The sequence below is a fragment of the Leptosomus discolor genome, chromosome 13 (assembly GCF_034619465.1).
Source record: "Leptosomus discolor isolate bLepDis1 chromosome 13, bLepDis1.hap2, whole genome shotgun sequence".
In the NCBI taxonomy this organism is placed as follows: Eukaryota; Metazoa; Chordata; class Aves; order Leptosomiformes; family Leptosomidae; genus Leptosomus; species Leptosomus discolor.
The window spans coordinates 15,402,066-15,425,602 of NC_141403.1; the positions used below are offsets into that span (position 1 = coordinate 15,402,066).

Genomic DNA, 23,537 nt, shown 5'->3' on the forward strand with positions numbered 1-23,537 from the left:
CTGGGGTCACCACCTAAGCTCAGACCACCCACCAGCCCATGTGCTGGAAGTCAAGTGCTTTCCAATGCCAATGAAAGCTGCCAGAGATAAACCTGATGAAACCAGAGGGGAGCTGGAGACCATGCAGGCACTGCCCAAGCGGTCTTGAGAAAAGCGGCTGACAATTCACCCAGGCTTTCTCTCTAGCTCAGTGGTATGGTCAGCTTGTCTCTGCATTTTCCCCACCTGTTAAATGGGAACCTATATACTTGGTGACTGCTGACCACCTGCTCCACAAAGCCTTGGAAAGATTCAGTAGGTTTATACTTACAAAGCCTTCTGAAGATGGAAGGTTTAGATAAAGTATGCCAACACATTAAAAGAGACTGGGATAACAAAGACATACTGCAAAGTAATACTCACCCGTTCCTGACCGGCTGTGTCCCAGATCAGAAATTTATGAAGCTCATTCCCACAAGGCACAGTTTTAGTCATGAAGGATGCTCTGAAAAGAAGGAAGTGGCAGAAATTTGTAACGCGACCAACACTCTGAATACACAACCTCCAGACCTTAGCCAGTTCTGCTGGGTTAGACTGCATATGGGGAAACTCCAAAACCTTGATAAAATGCCTACAGAAGTGAAAGTCTCCCTTTTCTCAGATAAAATCTGTGATGCTTATCTATGTATTTTAAAAGAAAAGAAAAGCCTCTGAGGTTCAGAGGGCATTTGTGCATGGCCCCAGGAACACAAATGCTCCTGCCACTCTCACGTAGCTTCTGCTGCTAGCTTGCTCCACCTTCTCAGCAACATGGACCTCAGAAAAAGGCAGCAGCCAGCAACATATCAAGCAATAAACATGCAACTTTTCACTTAAACCTAGGGGACTGGATAACCAGGGAACAGAAAGTCACCTGCTGGAATGCATGTGGTGAACAAATGGAAAAAAGTCCGTCCTCCTCTCAACTCCGATGAAGAAGTCTTTGTGGCTTCTTGTATATATATATTTTTTTTAATTTTATTTTTAGGAAATGAGATTTTTGTCTGTTTTCACAGTGTGATTTTTCTTCTTTCCTAAGAGGGTTACAAATTTATAGGCTTTTTCTGTATGACAGCATTTCAGTTGAAAGCTGGCTAGGAGAGACTGCCAAACTCTGGTAGATTTCTTTTTTTTTTCATCCCATCCTATCTGGACACTGCTGAACAATTTCTGTTGTCGTAACTTTTTCTGGCTCAAAGATGCATTTGACACAATGCACTGTCATTACAAAAGCACTGAATTACATCAAATGACATATGACTGATCAAAACATTTCCTGAGAATGATATACCAGAGTTCTCCCCTACAGCCATCTGCAAATTGCTCAAATTTAACAATGCTGCATTGCTTATAAAAATATTAAGTAAGGCAAAAAGCAGCAGCATTTTCTTTGGTTGTTTCCAGGGTGCATGCTTTCAGTTGTCACTCTCCTTCTCAAAGCATTAAGCAACACTTTCCAGCTTCAAAACCAGGAACTTTAGTGCTGCAGCAGCTACTGTATTTAAAACATTTTATTAATTCAGAAGAAAATAAACATAATACCCTTATCTATATAGACAAGTAATATCACCTGCGTGCAAGCTAGCCTTCACATTTTAATCTGCAAATAGACAAATATTTTCCCTCTGTTATCATAATTATGAAAATTAAAGCAATTTTTTTTTCCTATTTGAGCAGAAGACATTACTTAGCAACAACAACTACCTGAGGAAAAAGGCTGCTGCTGATTTAGAAGTAAAGAACCACTCAAGTTCCCATCAATTCCTTCACTGCAAACAAGTGCCCTTCAGTCAGTAATGTTATTCATAACATGCTTCCTTTCTCTCTGTCCATTTTTCTCAATTCATTACATTCAGGAGTCCAAAATTGTCCTGGAACTTCAACATGCAACTTCCAGCTGAGACTCCTTCATGCATCGAAAGGCAGAGCTTTGGAAGATACTGTCTAACCCTCTGAACAACACAGCAATCAATACCAATCCTTCACAGCCAATTTAAAACACCTCTAACACACAAGCCTTTCCCACACAAATTACTCCTTTGTGAACATTACATATTAGCTTCCTTTCCCATATGAGATCAAGAATTTTCAGAGTTTTCCAGGTAATGTTGGACTGGGCATATTTGTCCCCAGGCACTTAAAAGAAAAAATTTTGGAATTAAAATCAACTACAGGACTAATAGGCTTCTGATGGTCTGACACATGGCAGCTTGGCAGTTTTTAAAGAACAAGTATGAATTTATTACAGTTAGTTTAAATTGCATTGTCCCTATTTTGAGAAAGGCAGGATAACATTATGCATCCTAAACCTAGATGAAAGCATGTCCACACCTGGGAACAGACACTGCCCATGTTCCAGCCCAGCCTGGCAGGACACGCGATGTAGGTACGTTAAGGACTCCCCACGGTTCTCCCACCATCATTTAGTTATGGGTGCCCTGGTCATTGTGCAGATCACAGCCTCTTGGGTTGTGGGGTTTCAGTTCTTTAAGCACCAAGGATCAGATTTGACACCTCATTGACCAGCGGGAACTGAAGTGATTTTAATCCTAGGGTCCTATGATGAAAACACAGCCTAAAGTGGGAAGCTCTTGACAGGACAAAAAGAAAAGGACACCAGCCGAGTAAGACACCTACAAATCTCTTGACTTAACACAGGTGAAGAAAACCAAAACACTAAAGCTGGAAGTCATGGCCATGCACAATACAAGTCCATACAGTGTGGTTCTGGACAGCCCCAGAAAAGAGGCTATTTCAAGAGACACGGTTCACAGGACAAGAGTGGCAGAACTCTGTCAGCCTCCCCATAACAGAGTATGCTGCAATGAGCCACTCCCAGAACACGGATGGCAGAGCAGACCTGGTTGGGGACAGCCCCAGACTCTCTAAATCGGTAAAGCCATTAAAGGAGAGTAAAGAGTTGAGTGAGATTGATAAGCTGGAGAAAAAATAAAAGATATACAGTATTTGGAGCCTTGAAAGTAAGGAGCTCAGCAGAGGGCAGTGAGTTAAAAAATACATAGAAGAAAAAAGATATTGTATGTGGTACTTACCCAATAGTAGGGCTAATATTGTGATCAAAGTGGTCCTGGACAAATCGACAAACGATGCTTGATTTCCCAACCCCAGTATCCTGAAAATAAAGGAAAGCACAACAGTGAGTTCAGGAGACCCTGGACAGCAATACTTGACCCAAAGAAACAGTCAAATATTAATCTGGGGAATGAAATCCTCTCTAGGGGCAAATGGGTCAGGTTAAACATTTCAAAAGAAAAGCAAGCACACGGATGATCCTTTTCAAATGTCAGTATTGTGAATGGAGCTACCTTGTCCTCTTCCCAACACTCCCTTCTCTCCAAGCCTTGTATTTTTTGGGGTGGATTTTATATTCCTGTTGCAAGGACCACAGTACTTCAAGCACAGGCCTTTACTTGTACAAGAAAACCCCATGCTTTCAAACACACAGTGCACTATCCAGCAAAGCCAGAGAAGCAATTTCTTTCAGGCTGGTTGCAAAGGCAGCCCAATCATGCTTCCAAAACAGATTACTAACACCAATCTTTTAGCACACTTAACAGCACTAACTTAGTGGAACTAACCTTTTCATGGCAAGACAAACAAGCCTGCTTGGTGGAAACTTTGCAGGGGCTTCGAGTGGTTCTGAAAAGGCAGGAATTCAAAGATTTGGATCCCCAGAGATGTTCAGTCATCCCTGTGCAGGTTGTGTTACTGGACTGCAGTGAAACAGCATTACTTTAAATGCAACACAACTTGCTCTCTACACTGCAATGTGGCAAACTGCTTCCATTTGCAGGAATAGTCTTTTTTTTTTTTTTTTTTACCCCCACAATAAAATAACAGCAGCACAGTACCAGAATAAAATTCAGAATAACCTGGGGGGAAGCGGGGGAAGCTTGACATTATGCAGAAATACTATTTTAGGAATTTAAGATATGAACAATTTCCCCCAAAAAGCTGCATTTTTTGGTTTGTCTCTTGTTATTCCACAGAGCCTTGGATAGTAGGCAGAAGAACCTAAAACTATACAGTGAGTTATCAAGGAAGAGGAATAGCAATATCACTATGGCTGCCACAGAATTGCAAAGAGCCTCCTTAGAGACAAAAAGCATGTCAGGAAATCGATCCTGACCTTTCCAAGACATTAACAATGACAGCCCAGGGTCCAATCTAACTCATTAAAAAGTCAATGGAAAGTTTTCTATTAATTTCATTGGAAGTGACTGCAGAACTACCAGACTGCACCTGCTAGTTCCATTTGTATCCACATTTTAAGACACTTGACTAATTTTCACAAATTTCTCGAAAAGTGCCAAGAGAATGCACTTTGTGGAGAGCACTACACACATAACTACATATTAAAAAAAAAAAAAAAGCAGGCTTTGCCCACACATAACTACATATAAAGAAAAAGGCTTTGCCTTTCCTGTAATCAATTTTGCAATATTTTATCTTCTTTTTGAATATGAAAGAAAAATAATGCCTGTATTTAGATTTCCTTTCACCATGCTTAAATGAAACTCTATTGCCACTGCAAGTGAAGTCTTTATAGACAGCACTTACTAGAAAACCATCATTCAAACTCTCATATTTAATTCAAAGCTGTCCTTAGTCAGCTTAAAAGCCATAATAAATGCTCATGCTACACAGACGGTTGTTTATCTACTGTTTTCAATCAATAGGAAAAAAAGCATAAAGAGAGAAGCAGTGTTTAAAACCAGCCCCATAGCCTTTGATCAATAGCAGCAACACATCCTGTTGCTATTCCCAAATTTTGTCTTCATTATCGATTGCAGCTGACATCTCTGTATAATTACTAGACCAGGATGGCAGAACACATTAAAAAAAAAAAAAAAAAAGTCCTCTGCACTGAAACTGAAGATCTAATTATTATTACGGATTTTAAACATTGTGGAGAAACCAGAACTACCACCCACCAGGCATGAGGAATTACATTTCCCTCTTGCGGGGACAGTTTCTGCCACTGTGTTCAAAACCTGACATTGACTCCTGTGACACGATGATGCTTTAGTTTCGTGTACATCCTTCAGCTCCCTTGACAGGTCACTCAGAAGGGCAAATGCAATTACAACTCCTGAGCAAGAGAAGCCCGGTCTCTGGCAGGGACGTGACATCCCCAAGCGCAGATTAAAGCTTAGCTCATTTTCCTGGAAGCTCCTACCTTTTCATCTTGCAGTTCATGGATCTTACTAATGTTTCATGCTAACATTAAATGAACTTTAAAAGTTTCTATTGCCCTTGCATCTCTCGCAACACGCATGGCTGAACTTAAGCCCATGCCAGGCACAGTGATAGTCCTCAGAGAGCTTAAAAGCATTCTTACACTTTGCTCCTGGGGTTGCTCGGACTACTGAGAGGGCTAAATTTACCCCTGGTGTAACTCCAGTGAAACCAATGGACTTGTACCACAAATGAACCTGTCTTTAGGAGGACCACTGCTGCAGCCAGCAGCCAGTGCTTTCCCGGAGACAGGCAATTTATTGCACCAAGGGGCCCAAATTGAAACAAGCGCTCCCAGCTCCTGTGGCGTTGCCTGGAGGACACGAACGGCTGGCTACCGGAGTATAATTAGAGCACAGAGGGGAAGGAAGTAAAAAAAAGAAAAAGCTTCCTACTTAAGGCAGTGATTATCATTCCATCCCAGGATTTAAAACTACTTAGACAGTTCTCAGTCCACGTTACCATACTTATGCCCATCAAACCACAAGCTCACCTGCCTGAAACCAAAGCAAATGACAGTGTATGAACAATATACAAGTTGAAAACTCAGTAGAAATCCTTTACTGCTAATCGGACCTTATCTTTTACTGACAATAGGGAACTATCTTTCAGGTCCATCTTGCAGAAGCTAAGGAAAGCACAGTTGCTTCGAAGAATTAGAAAACTTTCACTTCTGAGCAACGCACTGAAACTAAACCTCTTTGCTAAGGCTGTACAAAGCTTTCCTGCTACCATCTGCTTTGTCCTTTGCTATACGGTCATCTTCTACATACATCCGTTTTTCTAACATCTGATGGGGATGATCATCCTTGTTTTGTTCCTTTTTCTTTAAAGAATTCCTTGTCAAGCCACATGCCTGGGTTACATTCAGGCATGCAGACGACTTTTTTTTTCAGTTCTCAAAGTTCTGCTTTTTTGCCAGCTTTTTACACCCTCTAATCTGTTTTACTTTTTTATTTTACTCCAACTTGGTGTACATATAACATCAAACATACACCAAGGAATAACATTTTGGCTTATGTAAAAGGTCACAGCAGCACTGAGCTGAGTGGACTGGACAAGTTTCAGAAACTGAGAACATGTCCTCAGGAGTTATGTCACACTTTAAGGAACCGATCCTGCAATTCTACAGACAAACACTTATCCATGGGAAATCCAAGGGTTTCAGCACGACTAATTGACTCATCATGATCAAGAGTGTACCACTCCAGGAAAGGAGTGGCAAAAAAGGAATAAATATAAAATAATTATTCTGAATCAAGGTCTTCATGATGCATTTGATGAGTCACTCATGAGACCAACTGCATGTTTTGCTTTTCTCCTTTCTTCTCCATAAGCCTCATAGCACACTTATGAAATAATCAGTTATAAACTGCACTGTACCGAGATAAGCAAAACGGGTGGGGAGGAAGGAAATGAGTAGAAATGTAATCCACAGTAAGTGAACCACTATTAGTTCACCAGAAGAAGTAGTGACAACCTCAGAATCTTCCACTGGCCAGAAAATGGATATGGAAATCTGAAGCCATATCAGATGTTTCTGATACACAAGGAACCAGTGCAAGCATGACTAATTCCTGATTTTTACCCTTTAACCCTGAAAAGATGTTCTCTATTCTTCTAAAATCCCTTACCCATAGATTTAGGCATGAGAATTTTAAGAGCATCAGAATGGAGAGCAGCATGCCACAAAAAACAGTGCTTCCACCCACACTCCTGCTCATGGAGAACCACCCCTCTTGGCTCTTCTTGGCTCACATTACTGTAAAAGGAGATTAGACTGCATTTCAAGCCAGCAGAATTACAAGATACTGGCAACTCATTTGCAGGCAAACAACAACTGAGCTGCTGATTTCTTCTGGCAGATTTGCAGCAGCATAGAGGAAGATTTAAAAAAAAGTTAAATATGAGCAATATATTAAAAAATAAAACCATTTTCCCATTACAAATAGGCAGTTGGTATATTCCTCTGTCCATTGTTCCAGATGTGTTTGTCCTGGCAGAAAAAAAAAAAACCCTAATGCAGAAAAAAATCAGCTCTTTAATTTAAAACTGGAGGTCTCATTTACACCTTTGCACAACCATAGGGCCCAGTCCTCCAACCACTCTTCCAAACTGAAGGGAACTATACTACCTTGTAAACACATCCCTGATTAGCCTTGATATTATAATAGCTTTTAATAGATTTAGATGGGTCAAGCCCTATTGTGCTGAGCAAACTAAACTCTTCATGTGAATTCTTTTTACATTTGAAATGGAATAAATGTTGAATTCACAAAAAAATCCACACATATCGTGACTGATGACTAAACAGCAGCCCTATAATTATGCACACTGCTGGAACAGCTTTTTATTCTTGACTACTCAGAATCTTTCTGTGCTATGTTAACACACAGGGCTCTTAATATATGTAAAATTAGGTAAACCATGCAAAAATCCTTTTATGACTCTAGGATTAGGGAAACACAAATAAAACAGCACTTCACACAAGGAAATGGCACACAAGAATTAACATACTGAAGAAACTGCCTTCTGTCCTCCCACTTGCAAAGTAAGTAAAAAAAGAACATCTGGCTTGCAACCACCACAGATCTCATGACTAACTTCCCATTTCAGCTTTAAAAGAGGGTTGAGATACCCTGGAGATGGGCACCACAAAAATCTGCATTGAGAAGTAATGGAAAACTTGTCTCTATGAAAAAGGGATCCAAAGCACGGCTCCTTCAGAAGGATAGGAGTTTTCCCATCAGCTTAGACAAAGCCAGGATTCAATCCATGCTATTTCAATCTGTATAAGTTTTTACAAATTAAAAATGTCTGTTACTCCAAAGCATTTTTCATAATAACCAAGTTCACCAAGACTCGATCTACAGGCAGAGGTCTCATTAAAACTGACTGGGTTTAACATGCATTAGTCTCACATATCAGAAGAGGAATGATACTGCCCTAGCAGCCTGGAGGGTATTAATGCCAAGTGCTCAAAACCAAAGCAGGTAAAGCAGATGTTCTTTCAACAACAATACGAGAAACATTTGAAAGTGACAAGTCTTGATCCTTTCCCCTAAGCTAGAAACTGATCCCACGGTTCATGTGGCTTCCACCAAACTCGCAGGACTCCCCTGCACCTCACAGGGGGACTGCATCTGCCCCTCAGAGCCTGTTTGTGCTGGGGCTCCCCGAAAGCCGACCTGCTAACCACCCTAACTGCAAAGGCACTGTGAGCATTTGGCAGCTCAGCCCTTCCTCTGCAGATCCCTACCAACAGAAAAAGAGTGTGACCCACGCGGTCAGGGTTGATTTACTGTAACCCCCAGGCAGCATCTCGTGGTGTAGCTTCTCCATCAGTCATACAGCTGGAATTACAAAGCTGCTCACAGCAATGAAAACCCAGGTTCCAGGCAGAAGGCAGCACGGTTTTGAAGCTTTCTCAAGCCAGGTTAGCATCAAAAGGTGCAGTAAGTGCATGCACCAGAAACAACTGTGACCAAATTTGACTCACTAATGATCTTCTCAGTGCACCTTCCAGTGAGATAACGCTGCCTTGTGTCATCTCTCAGCACAGGGGAGCGGGGGCAGGGGAGGCTCGATCAAACATACAGAACAAGGGTACAGTCAAAAGGCTGCTCCATTCTCCTGGAAGAGGAGCGGCTCAGAGAGGAAGCTGGCTGCTCCTGATTACTAAGAGAAGCAACAATTCCTGGCTCCCTGTCACATATTCATGCCACTGGACAAAATTCTTGGCTGGTTCACTACTAACTGAAAAATAACAGAGGAGCCAGTTTATGCTCAAGATTTCCCAAGCTAAATCCTCCTCTTTGTTACCCCGATTTCACTCCTGCCAGTGCTACAGCAGAGAGGAAGGAGAGGTCCTTGCCTTGCCCAGTGCAGAACTTACATTGTTGGAGTAATTAAGACGTACAGATTAAAACATCTGAATTGGTATGAAGTTGCCAAAAGAGGAGAAAACTGTCCTTTATCATCAATGCATTTGATATTTTAAATACCAAAAAAAGGCACTCAAAATCTCTGCAACTGGCCAAGCAAATCTGGCTTAGAAAGACATGGTTTAAGCTTTAGGGGAAGAAAAACAATCAATGAGTCTTACAAAAAAAATGGAAATGCAGAGAGACCTTTCATTCTAGTTGCTCTGAAAAGCGCAGCTGGTTTTGACTTGGCAGTTCAGCTTCTGCACATTAAAATAGCCGTTCTTTCCACTGTCGGAATTGGCCACGGTTTAGCTTTTGATTTACAGTCAAATCTCCTTGGCCCATTCCCATTATCCTCAGCAGGACTTTGATGGAATTTGAAAATTCACAGCAGTGTAATCACATCGCAGTGCTGCTAGATGGTTAGCATTTTATCAGCTACCATCAAACAAATCGCTAGGCCTGCGCCATAAAGTATCGCTGGGCTTTTGCAGAAATGTATGCTCAGCTCGGGTGAAGCCTGGTATCTAGGAGAAATGTCACTCCTCAGGCAAGGTCTGGCATGCAGCACAGAGATATCCAACCTGCATCTTTGATGCTTTTGGAGATGCCAGTCCTTAACCCAAAGGCACATAATATGGTAAGGCTGAGTGCAGGATTACAGCTGCCTTTTAAATTCCAATAGAGGTAAAAAAGCAATGAGCTGAACAACAAAATAAAGCCTACATTTTGCAGCCTGCTTTAGTCCTCTATGCCTGCCATTAACATTTTCATCATTACTCAGGCGATCAGATGCAGGCAGCATTGCAATTCTTTCCATGTCTTACTAATCCAGCCACAGCTGCTCTGGAAGGCTGCGGCAGGCAGCTTGAAGAGCATCCGAAACTGGCTTTGGATTTTTATCAACTGTATGAACAAACAAGGAACAGTTATGCACAACAGACTCCTGATCACAGTTTCCAAGGACAGTATTTTAATCCAAGAATTACTCTACCCTAAAAACCTTTTGTTAGCCTTAAACACATCCTTCATCCTTCTCTGTATTTGGGTATCTCTTACTTGTCTGAAAACACTGCTGTGAGGAGAAATAAGTATCTTTCAGGGGACCTGAGTTCAGAGACACCCCTGGGATTGAACTGAATCTGCCCAGCATCAGGTTTATCCCAGCAAAAATGCAGCCGTGCACTGCAGAGTGGTGTCTAGGAAGAAGTGCAAATAGCTTCTCGCTGTATTCAGTTTTTCCATCTGCAAGACGTATCAAGTGAGCAAATCCCACCACTGCATATGCGCACAGACAAAAATACAAGAGCAGCTCAGACTGACACATAGGCTCTCAGCCACTTCACCAACACAAAACTGCCCAAGGCTTCAGCCTGAACCAGAGGGATGCAGGCTAAGGTGCCCTGAAGTCTCACTTCTGCAGTCAAGAGAATAACTCGTCTCATTCAGGACACTAACAATTCCTGTCAATTACCATTTTTATTACAGCCCAGTACAGTGAGAAATAGATTATTCTCCCTGTGAGCAACATGATTCTCAGAGATCTTTTTCCTGTCAATTTGCTGGGATCCCCCTTCCAGAGTTACAGAAGTGGCTCAGAGGCAGCTTGCTGACTGGCTCCCTACGAAATGAGAGATCTGTTGCGCTTCCTTCCCTACCCCATCTCCTCTCCACCTTTAATTGTTCGACTTTCTTCTTTACAAAGCCTGGCAATGTACTTCTGCAACTAGAGCTCCAAATGACACCAGACATAGCCTTATGCCACCAGTGATTTGCAAGGAGTTCCTGAAAAGGTCTGGGGAGTGCTCGGTTGCAAAGCAAATTTTTGAAAGGGAAGAAGTGGAACCAGAGTTGGCCTCCAGGAACGTCAATGTGCTATCATGCACCTTCCTGAATGAAGCACACTGACGTTCCTGGAGGTGGTGGTGTGGAGCACCTCTTCCAATTAACTTTAATTCCCTCTACATGTAGAAAGTATACCACTCGTTCTCAGAGACATTTTTCTACCCCAACCAGGTCAGCCCTGTTATATCAGAATACAATCCTTCCTCCTAGTGCTACAAGGACTGCATTTGGCAGAGGAATTCTTGGCTCTATCATTCTCAGCTCACTAGCTGTTAAATGAAAATAATAATTACTCGATTTTACCTTGTAACAGTGTTATGGGGATTTAGATCAGTGATAGTTGTGTTCAGACAGTTCAGTTCAGCCATTTAAGCACCTTAAGAGACAGTCGAGTGCTGAGTTCATTTGTTTGGTATTTATATGCAGCTTCAACACCACCTGTATATGTCTAGTAGCCATTTAAAACAGAAAAATACCTGCTGGCCAGGGCTTAATGCTATCTGGCCTCTTGTGGTGGGTTGACCTTGGCTGGACACCAGGTGCCCACCAAAGCCGCTCTGTCACTGCCTTCCTCAACTGGATAGGGGAGAGAGAATATAATGAAAGGGTTGAGATAAGGACAGGGAGATCACTCACCAGCTACTGTTATGGGCAAAACAGACTTGACTTGGGGAAATGAGTTTTATTTATTAACAATCAAATCAGAGAAGAGTACTAAGAAATAAAACTGATTCTTAAAACACTTTCACCCCACCCCTCCGTTCTTCCCAGGCTTAACTTCAGTCCTGATTTCTCCACCTCCTCCCTCCGAGCAGTACAGGGGGACAGGGAATGGGGTTTGTGGTCAGCTCATCACACACTGCCTCTGCCGCTCCTTCCTCCTCAGGGGGAGGACTCCTCACACTCTTCCCCTGCTCCAGCGTGGGGTCCCTTCCATGGCAGACGGTCCTCCATGAACTTCTCCAACGTGAGTCCTTCCCAGTGGCTGCAGTTCTTCACGAACTGCTCCAGCCTGGGTCCTTTCCACAGGGTGCCATCCTTCAGGAACACACTGCTCCAGTGTGGGTCCCCTAGGGGGTCACAAGTCCTGACAGCAAACCTGCTCCAGCCTGGGCTCCTCCCTCTGCAAGGCCACAGGTCCTGTCACAAGCCTGTTCCAGCATGGGCTTCCCATGGAGTCACAGCCTCCTTTGGGCATCCACCTGCTCTGGCATGGGGTCCTCCATGGGCTGCAAGTGGATATCTGCTGCACCGTTAACCTCCATGGGCTGCAGGGGGACAGCCTGCCTCACTGTGGTCTTCGTCACAGGCTGCAGGGGAATCTCTGCTCCAGCACCTGGAGCACCTCCTCCCCCTCCTTCTTCACGGACCTGGCTTCTGCAGTTGTTTCTCTCACATATTCTCACACCTCTCTCCTCTGGCTGAAGTTGCTCTTGTGCAGCAACCTTTCCCCCTTCTTAAATATCTTGTTATCCCAGAAGCACCACCACTGTCGCTAATGGGCAAGGCCTTGGACAGTAGTGGGTCCCCCTTGGAGCAATCTGGCATTGGCTCTGTCGGACACGGGGGAAGCTTCTAGCAGCTTCTCACAGAAGCCACCCCTGTAGCCCCTCCTGCTACCAAAACCTTGCCACACAAACTCAATACACCTCTGAACGTGTAACATATCATCTGATCCCTTCCCTCAATTTGTTTTCCTTTAGTCCACATCAGTTAGCAAAACACGTAAACGCCTGCCCGGCTGCTTTGCCTCAGAGCTGGATGTGTTTGCAGCCCTGTCCACCTCTCCTGTTCCCAAACAGCTCCAAAGCCAAACGCCTACTGGCAGGTTTTGGCTCCCTTAGCAGGGTGATTATTCAGCAAGTGGTTTCCTTTCAGACACATCCTGCACACATCCTTCTGTGGAGTTAAACTCAGGCTTGCACAGCTGCTCTGGATCTGCCATACTTGGAGCCAGGGAACACAGCCCTACTTGTCGTGCCATTTTGTAGGCTTCTCTGGAGGTAGTAAGTTTCTCTGTATTCACTGTCACACGTCCATTGCTCTCCACCAGATCTCAGCCCAGTAATCTTTCTAATGCCCAAGTTTTGAATACACTTTCTTTAATATTTTGCTGTATCCTTTCCACTCTCAAAACCAAAAAAAAGTATTTCCAGCCCACCCCCAGACTGCAATACTAATTACAATCTCTCCATCAGTTTACTTTTGTCAGAGATATGCCAAAGCAACACCATGGCCTCACCAAACTAGAAAGTATAAAGCAAGCATAGATGGCCAAAAGCACTATCATCCCATCCAAGCAATGTGCCTGGCCAGAGAGGAGAGAGACTGAAGAGCAGCTAATGTCTCATAGTAGCTAATGTTAGCAATAAATTCACTTTCCTAGAGTCACTCATATATTTGTATATGTAATATATGAAACCAGTCTCTCCTAGAGTGCTTCCGAGATACTTGGCTTTATCCTGCTATGGTAACTAGAGTTCCAATCTTAAGCTCTTCATGTTGAGTTGAAGGCATGGAGAGTTGCAGCTGCAGCCTGAAGAACTTCAAGATGAGTGGACCAGCAACATCTTCCCTCCTCTTTCTTCCCCAAACACTTGAATTTCCAAAGGATTCACCCAAAGTGCTCTCTCTCATCTGGCAGCTAGTAGGCACTCCACTGACTTCAGCTGAAGATTTCACTCCAAGTGTGGAAAGGTTTCTCCAAATGCAGGGACTCAAGAGAAGGAACATCACCTTGAAAGAAGGCAAGAGATGATGCTGGAAAGATGACAGAGTCAGAAAGGGAGGTATCTTTCCTTCATACATAGTCCAGTGACTGACAGGGCATTAAATCAGCAGTAAGGAGCAAATCCTTGTTTTACACTGCACTAGCAGTGGGTGGCAGGATTAGCAGTCAGTTAAACGATCCGCTATCCAAGAAATCACAAAGCGGCCCACGTGGCTGCTGTACATTTATTCACTCAGGGCTTACAAACTGTGCTGCTCTTCCACAACCTGCCAACTCTTTTGTGTGTGAAGTTGGCATGGGAATACAAAGCAATCTTTATTTATGAGACAGGGGACTGCAGAGGGAAAGGGAGAACAAAGAAGCTTCCTTTAAAGCTATTCTTTAAAATAACTCCAACAGAATAAAAAATAAATAAATAAAACCGTAAGGCAAAACAGAAATGCAACTGATGAGGAAAACACAGCCCGTGAGTCAGTACTCCAGCTACCTCAGTTCCTTTCCCTGCAACGTGACCCAAGGACAGCCACACTGTAGAATATATCAAAATAATAACAAATTAACACTGCACCTAACCTAGCTCTGGAATGTCCAGCTTAGCAATTTTTAGTTCATCTACTTTGGTCAAAAAACCCAACAAATCCAAATCTACACTCCAATTCAAATATGCTTGATCACTGCATCCGATCGTACAAAGTGCAAGCTAACCACAGCACCATGCTAGCATGAGTGTGGATGGCAAAGATAACAGCCTTCAATCGTTATTAATATTATTTAGAAACTGCTTACCCATATCAAATTTCCAGCTAATTCTCTGTGTCTTTTCTTACACATTTCCTTCCCCTCTCCACACAAGTTATCAAGTTCAGAACAGTAGCTGAAATGCCGAGAGAAACTGAGGATTTTAAATTGAAATCAAAGAGCAGAATCTCAATCAATCAATTTCTTATGCCCTTGACAGCATGAGGTATGGACGGCTGCAAAGGAAGAATTGCTTAGCCTGGTGAAAAGGAAGATGTTTATTTGCATTCCATCTCAAATTGTGGCTTTTGGGGGCATTGGCTGTTCGCTTAAGATGCTGAACTTGTTTTCAACTGCCTCTATAGTTTCAAGTATGAGCATGATCTCTATAAAAAGCAGCTGCAAATAAGGTGGTATCAATCCAGCTGACTAACGAGAGGGTGAAAGGACAAGCAAGAGGAGCAGCTTTCAAGGGAGCAGTCACACACACACAGATCTCCTTTGCAGTAGCAGCACATGTCAACGAATGAGCAAAACAACTCTTTCACTCAATGGGGGGGGCCCAACAGTGCAAAGCCTGAGGACATCCTTAGTGAGACTTGCTTGTGCTTTACACTACAGTAAAGCAGCTTTTGAGTACAACAGTGTGGTCACAAGCTATATAGAAGCAGTCCTGCCTTTTTTGGGACCTCAATGTCAAACAAGGCACTGGCTGACTAAATCACAGGGAACGACTTCGCTTCAAAAAAACCGACTCAAGACCGAACACATGGTGAGAAGCAAGACCCCTCCCCACCTGACACAGCTGCCCACCAAAGAAAGCTCCATCACAAAACCAGACACCATAAAACCCTTCTACAAGGGCTGGACTGTGCTGCAATGCAAGGGAGGGCATTGAATTGGGAAATAGCACCACCTGGTGACTCCTGGTGCTAAGGGAGAAGGAAACGATCAACTTGGACATACTGGGACGGGAGGAAAGCAGGAAGGAGCACCGGCTAAATTGCTCAAGTGAGTTGGGAACCAAGAGCCTGGGTAAGGAGGGAAAGAGGATTGCACGATGGAGTTACAAGAACTAGACAGGTGGGACAGACAGAAAGAAGAAGAGTGCCCGAGCACCTTCCCTTGGAAACACCACCATCTCCCACTGCTCTCACCACCTTGGGAGCTCTGTGTGGCAATGAGTGGTGTGAATGTAGCAAAGACAGCTGCAAAGGGATGTCCACATCCCACACAAATCACTGCACTAATGAACCAAGAAAGGGAAAAAAAACACCCACCCAAACCTGCACAGTATGAACAGTGTTGTACATCACACAGCAATGGGGGTTTTTTGATTCATTTTTAGGAGACCTACAGCTGTGGGACTTCATTGTATCTAGGAAAGAACAACCCCATGTACCAGTCTAGGTTGGGGACTGAGCTGTTAGAGAGTAGAGCAGGGGAAAGGGACCTGGGGGTCCTGGTGAGCAGCAGGATGGCCATGAGCCAGCAATGTGCCCTCGTGGCCAAGAAGGCCAATGGCATCCTGGGGTGTATTAGAAGCGGTGTCGCCAGCAGGTCGAGAGAGGTTCTCCTCCCCCTCTGCTCTGCTCTGGTGAGACCCCACCTGGAATAGTGTGTCCAGTTCTGGGCCCCTCGGTTCAAGAAGGACAGGGAGCTGCTGGAAAGAGCCCAGTGCAGAGCCACAAAGGTGATGAAGGGAGTGGAACATGATGAAAGGCTGAGGGAGCTGGGCCTCTTGAGCTTGGAGAAGAGGAGACTGAGGGGTGACCTCATCAGTGTTTATAAATATGTAAAGGGAGAGTGTCAGGAGGATGGAGCCGGGCTCTTCTCGGTGATGGCAAATGACGGGACAAGGGTCAATGGGTGCAAGCTGCAGCACAGGAGATTCCACATTAACATAAGGAAAAACTTTTTCCCTGTGAGGGTGACAGAGTACTGGAACAGGCTGCCCAGAGAGGTTGTGGAGTCTCCTTCTCTGGAGACATTCAAAACCCATCTGGACTCGTTCCTGTGTGACCTACTCTAGGTGGTCCTGCTCTGGCAGGGGGGTTGGATTAGATGAACTTTTGAGGACCCTTCCATCCCCTAACAATCTGTGATCCTGTGATTCATAAGAGTCACTAGCATCCAAACAAGAATCATACCTCTAATTGCCTTCTGCTGATCACTGAATCACAGGATCCTCCTGATCAAGGCATAACACAGACCAGGCAGGTAAACCTACCCCGCCAGATGCCCTGTAAGTGATGCGGAAGCGTATTATCTCACACTCCATGGTATGCTTTCCCACCTTAATGACCTCTCCCTGTTAACTGGCTTGCTGATTTCCTATCTGAGCACCACAACAGACACTTAAGTATGTTCAACTCCATGTTCCTTGCTTCATTTTTAAGGTGATAAGGAGAAATGAGAGCCCTGGGTTACCATGGGAAAATTCCTACTGGGTGCCACACATGGGTGGTGGCCACCACTCATCATGCCCCCCACCAACAAAGTAGGAACCAAGAGCAAACTTCGCAGATCTCTCCAGCATGTGAAACCTCAACAGGAAGGAGCTAATTAAAGCCGATTTAAAACAAAGAAAAATTGCAAGTCCTGCTTTAATGCCTATGCAATTTTACTGACAGCAACACCTGATTTTGGCAACTCAAATGGTCAGTTTATTCTCTGGACAAACTTGAGAGACCGTCTAACATCTGTATGCTGCCATCCTTTTCCTACCCACTCTATCTCAAAATAATGCAGTCACAAAAATCCAATTGATATACTCCTGTTCCCACAGACAAATTCCTATTAAAAATACAGTAAAAATCTGTGTGAATAATATCTGCTTAGGAATCCTGGTCATTGGTCGAGAACTTGAAAAATTAAGTAAGAGATAAGTGTAAGGAAGTAACTTACAAGTCACAGTACCTCACGTTATCAATTAGAATGAATATTGATTGCAAGGGCTGTTATCTCTATTGGCCATATGCACACACACCAGCATAACGATCTGGTTAAATATCATTCATCACCACAGTGCAATGCAGTGATCAGAGAAACTAAATTCAATTTTCAGACTAAACACATAAATAACCTGAGTTTTTCACAGTTCAGTAAACATGTTAGGCAACAGCATCCTGACAAATGTTGTTTCTGAGTACAGTTTGGCAGCAAAAAATGGGATAAACAATTCTGTGTCACTCCTTCCAAACTGAAATCTTTTTCTACGTGAACCTTCCCCACATACACTTGCAGCAGCTGAAACTTTCAAAATAATGGTATGACGAGGAGATAATCCTTGACCTGAATTGCTGTTGGACACAAGTTCGCACTCCAAGACCCTGTCTCTTCCACTGTCAAATCCTATCATTAGGGGCCATAATTTCAAAACACAGACTTGTTAGTGTCACTTACTAAATAGGAGGAGGAAAAAAAAAAATTATATACCTGTCCCCACAGAGAAGATATTCAAAATCTTCCAGCCAGTCTAGAATTGATAATCCAATCCAAATGTTACCGTTTCATACTAAAGATTGCCTACAAATCCCAACAAAGTAATTTTCTTTTATTAAATGAAGACAGTGGCTCTTATGCAATGAAGTATATGCACATCAACTAGGTACAGCATTTGAGCAAATGGCTCTTGGTGTTCAGTTTACTATTTCAGTAATACAAAAACTGTCCAGTGGTTGCCTGGAAAATTTGTAGAAGGGCTGAATTACCTCCAAATCTGCCCATCCAAGCAACTCAATTCAACATTCAGACACTCCCCTCCCAATCTGTAACTACCTCACCTGCAACTTACTATTGTACATCATACCCAAGAGGAAGAAAAAAGCCACATAAATTGTGAGTGACAACGGAAACACCAGTTGAAAACTCCAGCCCTGGAGAAAAGCAAGCCTGATCCCTTCTCTCTTGCAGCAATGCATGACGGAGAGGAAGGAGGCAGAATTTCAGGGGGGATCTACATAACGACACTTCCCCCAGCAAATGGGAAGCAGCCTCATGGCCCCGGATCTTTGCTCCTAATTAGCAGAGCCCTAGTACAGGCTATGTCACCTACCAACAACCAAAGGCAAACAACTCTTCCTTGCCTCTCCACTGGCCGAAGGCGGCCAGACACCAGCATCCTTGAGTGGTTCAGGAAACACCACGAGGGTGGAAGAGGGGCTAAAGATTCCATTCCTGGCTTTACTGCCAAAAACTACTCCTGCTTATCAGTTCCTTTTAGCTGACACCACAACCTGTAAAATCAGCAGTCTCCGACGACCACTGAAGGTCTGAGGTAGTCTCCCTTAGCTGCAGCCTGCAGGTTGGCCAGCTGCTAACAGCACTTTCTTTATGCAGGCCGCCCTTACCATTTACCAGCCCGCCCCGCAGCCTTTGGAAACCTGCCTTCATGAGCCTTCCAGACACACTAAAAAATAAAATCCAATCTGTGTTAAGAAATTTTACACCAAACTACTATGTTTAACTAACTTAGATTAATAGTGATTTCACGTTCATTTCACCTGTTGTTTGGATGTAAAGTTTTCCCCAATACCATAAACATCACCATTTATTTTAAACAGCATCATGTAAGGACCCCCCTAGTGCCTTCCCCTCTGTCACCCATGAAAGTAAACAGAAGAGATAACAGCAAGCACAGCATAATAAAACCCAAGGCTGAGCTTTTTTATCGGCGGATATACTGTGTGCTGCTGTGAACTTACCAGGAGTAAAGCTATCTGCACCGAACAGGCTCATAAATGGATGACATTATCAGTGCAAGGAGAATAACCTTCAGCAGTTGACTTCCTGAATGTATTCACCTCGCATTGATTTTGGTGAGAATGAAACCCAGCAACTGCTAAAGCTGGTACTACTAACGCCACAAAATTCAACTTTTTAGGGAAAAGCCCTTAAAATGAGCAGAAACAGGTTTTGTTGCTGTTATTGTCACAACATCTTCCTCTCTCCACCACAAAAATAACTAGAAAATAAGCATCTAACTTACAACTGACTCACAGAAGAAAGTTTTTATTCATCTGGCCAGTTTTTCTCATCTTCACTCAGAAACTGGAAACAAGGAACAGTCAAAAGCGTATGGGAGTTTGCAAATCTCAGCTGAAAACAGGCTGGGAATGCTAAACCATAAAGTTCAGGACATTTAAGGACATCTCTTCAAGGGACAAGAATAGCTGGGGTAGTAGAAGAATGGATTTGATCTTTCTCTCCAAAGCAGGAAGACTGAGCCACACAGAAGGTGCTGAGAAGTCCCTCTCAGGACAGACTGTTTGGATACTAAACAGGCTTTCTGTGTCGCAGACTGAGTGCTTGGGACGATGTGGGACCGAGTCCAAAGCTCCCACAGACCCCAGGCACGGCAGAACGACAGGCACAGGGATTTTAGACATCTCAAGTGGCCCATGAGATCCTACTGGACCTTGCCTGCAACAGTGTTCTCGACTGGCTGAAAGATACAGCTCAATTCAATGCAGTGTATACAACAACTCTGCAGGTTCAGCTGGACAAAAGTGTTATGAAACACAAATGGAACAACGCTAACCAAGACAAAGTTACAGCTTTAAAAGAAGAAAAAAGGAAACTGAAGGTTAAAACCAAGGGAGAGGTGGCAGGGTTTTTTTCACCCCACCTTACTATTTTGTATGTATTACTCCTTTTGCCATTTTGCTCTGTGGCGTTTTGTTTCCTTATTCTCAGCTTCTTTCCCTCGCTCCTGCTCTGACTGTACCCACTGTGTTCCTCATTCCCTCCCACAACGCTCCTCTAATGCTATCCCTCAGTCTCTCAGTTTCGATCCTCCCCTTCCTCCTCCTCTGTTAGTCTCTTTATCACTTTGTTCCTCCAAATCTCCTCTATGCTGACTTTGACATCCCTTTTTCTACCGGTCATCTCTTAAACTATTCCTGAAGAACTTTTTAGGCTGCAGGGCCACCACTCTCCTTCAGACAAACTTTTTTAATTAGGACTTATTCTACAGGCACCAAAGGTTTGGTTTCTCTCTCTTTTCACCACACCAGCCTGAAGGGGAAGGCAAAGCTGGACATGAAATTCTTGATCAACTTAATTACCTGGTCAAATAAAGGACCATCTCCAAAGAGCCTACCAGATGCTGAAAACCAAGCAGAGGTAACGCTGAGCTACTTTATCGACTTTTAATGTTAAATGACAGGAATCACTCAAAAGCTGTGTTATCTCAAATACTTAATTTACATCAACTTTTTACCTTTGTCCTTCACACAGCATGGCATTCAGCTGTGTATTAAAGTATATGTTGAACTTTAAGCTTGGGATTCAATTTAGCCCATTCAGCAAAGGCTGAACAATGTACCCTGATACATGGCTGAAGAGGAATTATGCCAATGCTTAGAATCAAACACATGCTTAAGGGCGCTACTCAAATTAAGGCTTCAGTAACATAATCTTAAATCAGCATTTATAGTATCTGGTTTTACACAACTGCCATTTTTGTCACATAAAACGTGCTCCAACTGTCTGTCTAACACCCAGGCGTGCATTTATTCTTCTCAAGAACACCCTGTAGGAAAAAAAATAAGAAAAATATCCAAAGGCGGGGGGGGGGGGAACTCAAAGGACAGAACTGACCCTGAAGACTATTCACACAAACTACACTCTGCCACTGGAGTCATAGCAGTTGAAGATATTAAGTGTGGGGGACATTGTTTAATTCCTTCATTGACATTCAAGCAAACTAAGACAAAATGTCCAACTTCCCTTGAATTTTCCACAAGAGCAGTATTATCCAAAAAAACAGAAAAATGCTGACTTAAAGGATAACATAAGAAAAAACCCCATGTTTGTAGCACACTCAAGAACTGAATATCCTAAAAGCAAGATTGTCTGCATAGTATTGCAAAGGTTGAAGTCAGCGTGGATTGCAAACCATGAAGGACATCTGGCCTAAACGTGGTTGGAAATTTCCTGTTCGCATCAGCTTTAACAAGATACATTGCAAGTGTTGATTTTATGACTATTAGACATACTTAACATTTAGTATGCTAAGGAAAAGAAAAGAGGAAAAAAAAGATAATGGGCTTCCTATTCAATAAAGGCAATTGGTTCTTTCTCATTTCCCAAATACCTCCAGGAATTAACCAACTGCCAGATCTATCCAGCCACAAAGTGGAAGCATGCCCTTACAGGCTGGTAGTGGTATGTGTCAGTCAGCGAGAGGTTTGGGTTTTTTTTTACTTGACAAAGACTGTCTTAAGCAAACAAACATAGTATTGGCTTCCACAGAAGGCAGAAGCTGCTTGATATTAGAATTGTGACTGCGCATGAACAAACACCTCAAATTTTTCAGTTGTAATATGCTTCTAACTCCTGAACTACCAACGATAGCAATCATGTACTTGCTCCCCCTTAAATCAAATAGTTAAAACCAAACTAAAGTCCCAAGAGCCAAGCTGAGCCTTGGAGTACCTAAGGATTCCTCTTCTGCCACTGAATTCCCAGGATCAGCCTCATAAGCAAGAAATAGGTACGTCTGGAGAACACATGCAACGGCAATCCTGGAGACGAGGTACCAGCTACTGGTTACAAGCATAAGATACAGAAGGTTAAAGCTATTCCAATGTCCACTGTCTCTCACGGGTCATCAGCAAGCAGGAGAGGACATGTAAACGACTTTGGACACATCCCATTGCTCAGAAGCACAGCTCTGCTGATGAACCACTAGATTCTATTGACGCTTACTAAGTTCTGTTTGCTGTAGAATTAAACGGGCCAAAAAATTAAATTTTTCAAAATTAAATCCACTTTAGGAACCTCTTCTAACTCACTTTGGCTCTGTAGACAGGCTTTAAAGTAAAGCAAAATTTGCCTCAGAGTCCCTAACTGTAGGTGAATTCCTGAAGGGGCTGATACTTAAAACTTTAAAAGATTGCCCTTACAGCTTTTTTTGTAGTCCCCTGCAGCTATGCCTGGCAGGGGCTGACCGGTCCAACCAGGACAATCGATGACGTCTGCAGCATCCTGTTGCTCTGCTGACAGAGTAGGAAACAATAACTCGGGGACATAAAGTATTTAGTAGCTGGATTTCATGCACATGTACTTCCACATGCTGCCCAAATAAGAACATACTCCATCCAAAACAAAAAGTGCAAAACTGTAACCACTCTACCCTCTCCTCCAAGGAATCTAAAAACCACACACTGACTAGCATTTATGTTTAAAAATAGCCAGGCGAAAATAAAAAGTGTTTGTTCCGCTGCCTGTTGCTCAGCTTTCACGAGCAGCCCTGTGAGGCTGGAGACAGTAAATCAAACCACTGGCATTTGCTTACACAAGGCTGTGCTCCGAGCTGGCCTCCCGTCCACCTCCGCTGGCGGCTTTCTAAAGCTTGGATTTGTCTTCGTGCAGTGGTGTTCAAAACTGCAAGCGTTCACAGGAAGGTTGTATAAGAAGAAAATTGAAACGTGCCCCTTTCCTGGTGTATCATAAGTTAAGTTGAGATGGAATTTAAAAAATTTCCTTTCACCTCAACCCTTATGCCATTACCCAGTCACCACAAGGTAGGCAGAGAGAAGAAAAACATCTCTGCAGGAATAAAACCATCTTCTATTCTCATTTACTTCAGGAGCATGTGCCCCATGGCAGCTCTTGGGCTCCTTATGGGGAAGGGCTGCAGAATTACATTCTCCTGAGCTGCCCCCAGGGCTGCAAGTGTGAGGTGGTGGGGGACATGACAAGCCCCGAACAGGAGCAGAGCACTGAAGACCTGCTCTGCCCTGTTCAAAAAGCGTGGGATGATCTAACGCCTCAGTGTGATTAGCACTGGATGGAGGTAGGATTTTTTTTTTTTTTAAAGTATTTTATAACGCAGCCAATTACCCAAAGGAAGTGGAGGGGAAAAAATAAACCAGCTTAAATCTGCTGTAAATGCTAGTAGGCTAAGCGTTTAGAAATACCACGCCACTGTAAACTAGAAGGAAGAGACCAGGCTGCACACCAGCTCGTAGTGGCTTTCAAAGGGAAAGTGCACCAGAGGAAGAAACCCCAGG

General features: G+C 43.4%; 1 protein-coding gene across 1 annotated transcript in view; it reads right to left on the minus strand.

The window, feature by feature from the left end:
- RAB31 (RAB31, member RAS oncogene family) overlaps nucleotides 1-23,537 on the minus strand; it is a 79,917-nt gene that overhangs the window by 33,270 nt on the left and 23,110 nt on the right. Inside the window, exons 2-3 of the mRNA XM_086472472.1 lie at nucleotides 3,072-3,151; nucleotides 403-484 (exon numbers count right to left, since the gene is read on the minus strand). Of these exons, the coding sequence (XP_086328598.1) occupies nucleotides 403-484; nucleotides 3,072-3,151 (162 nt within the window). The remainder of the gene's footprint in view (nucleotides 1-402; nucleotides 485-3,071; nucleotides 3,152-23,537) is intronic.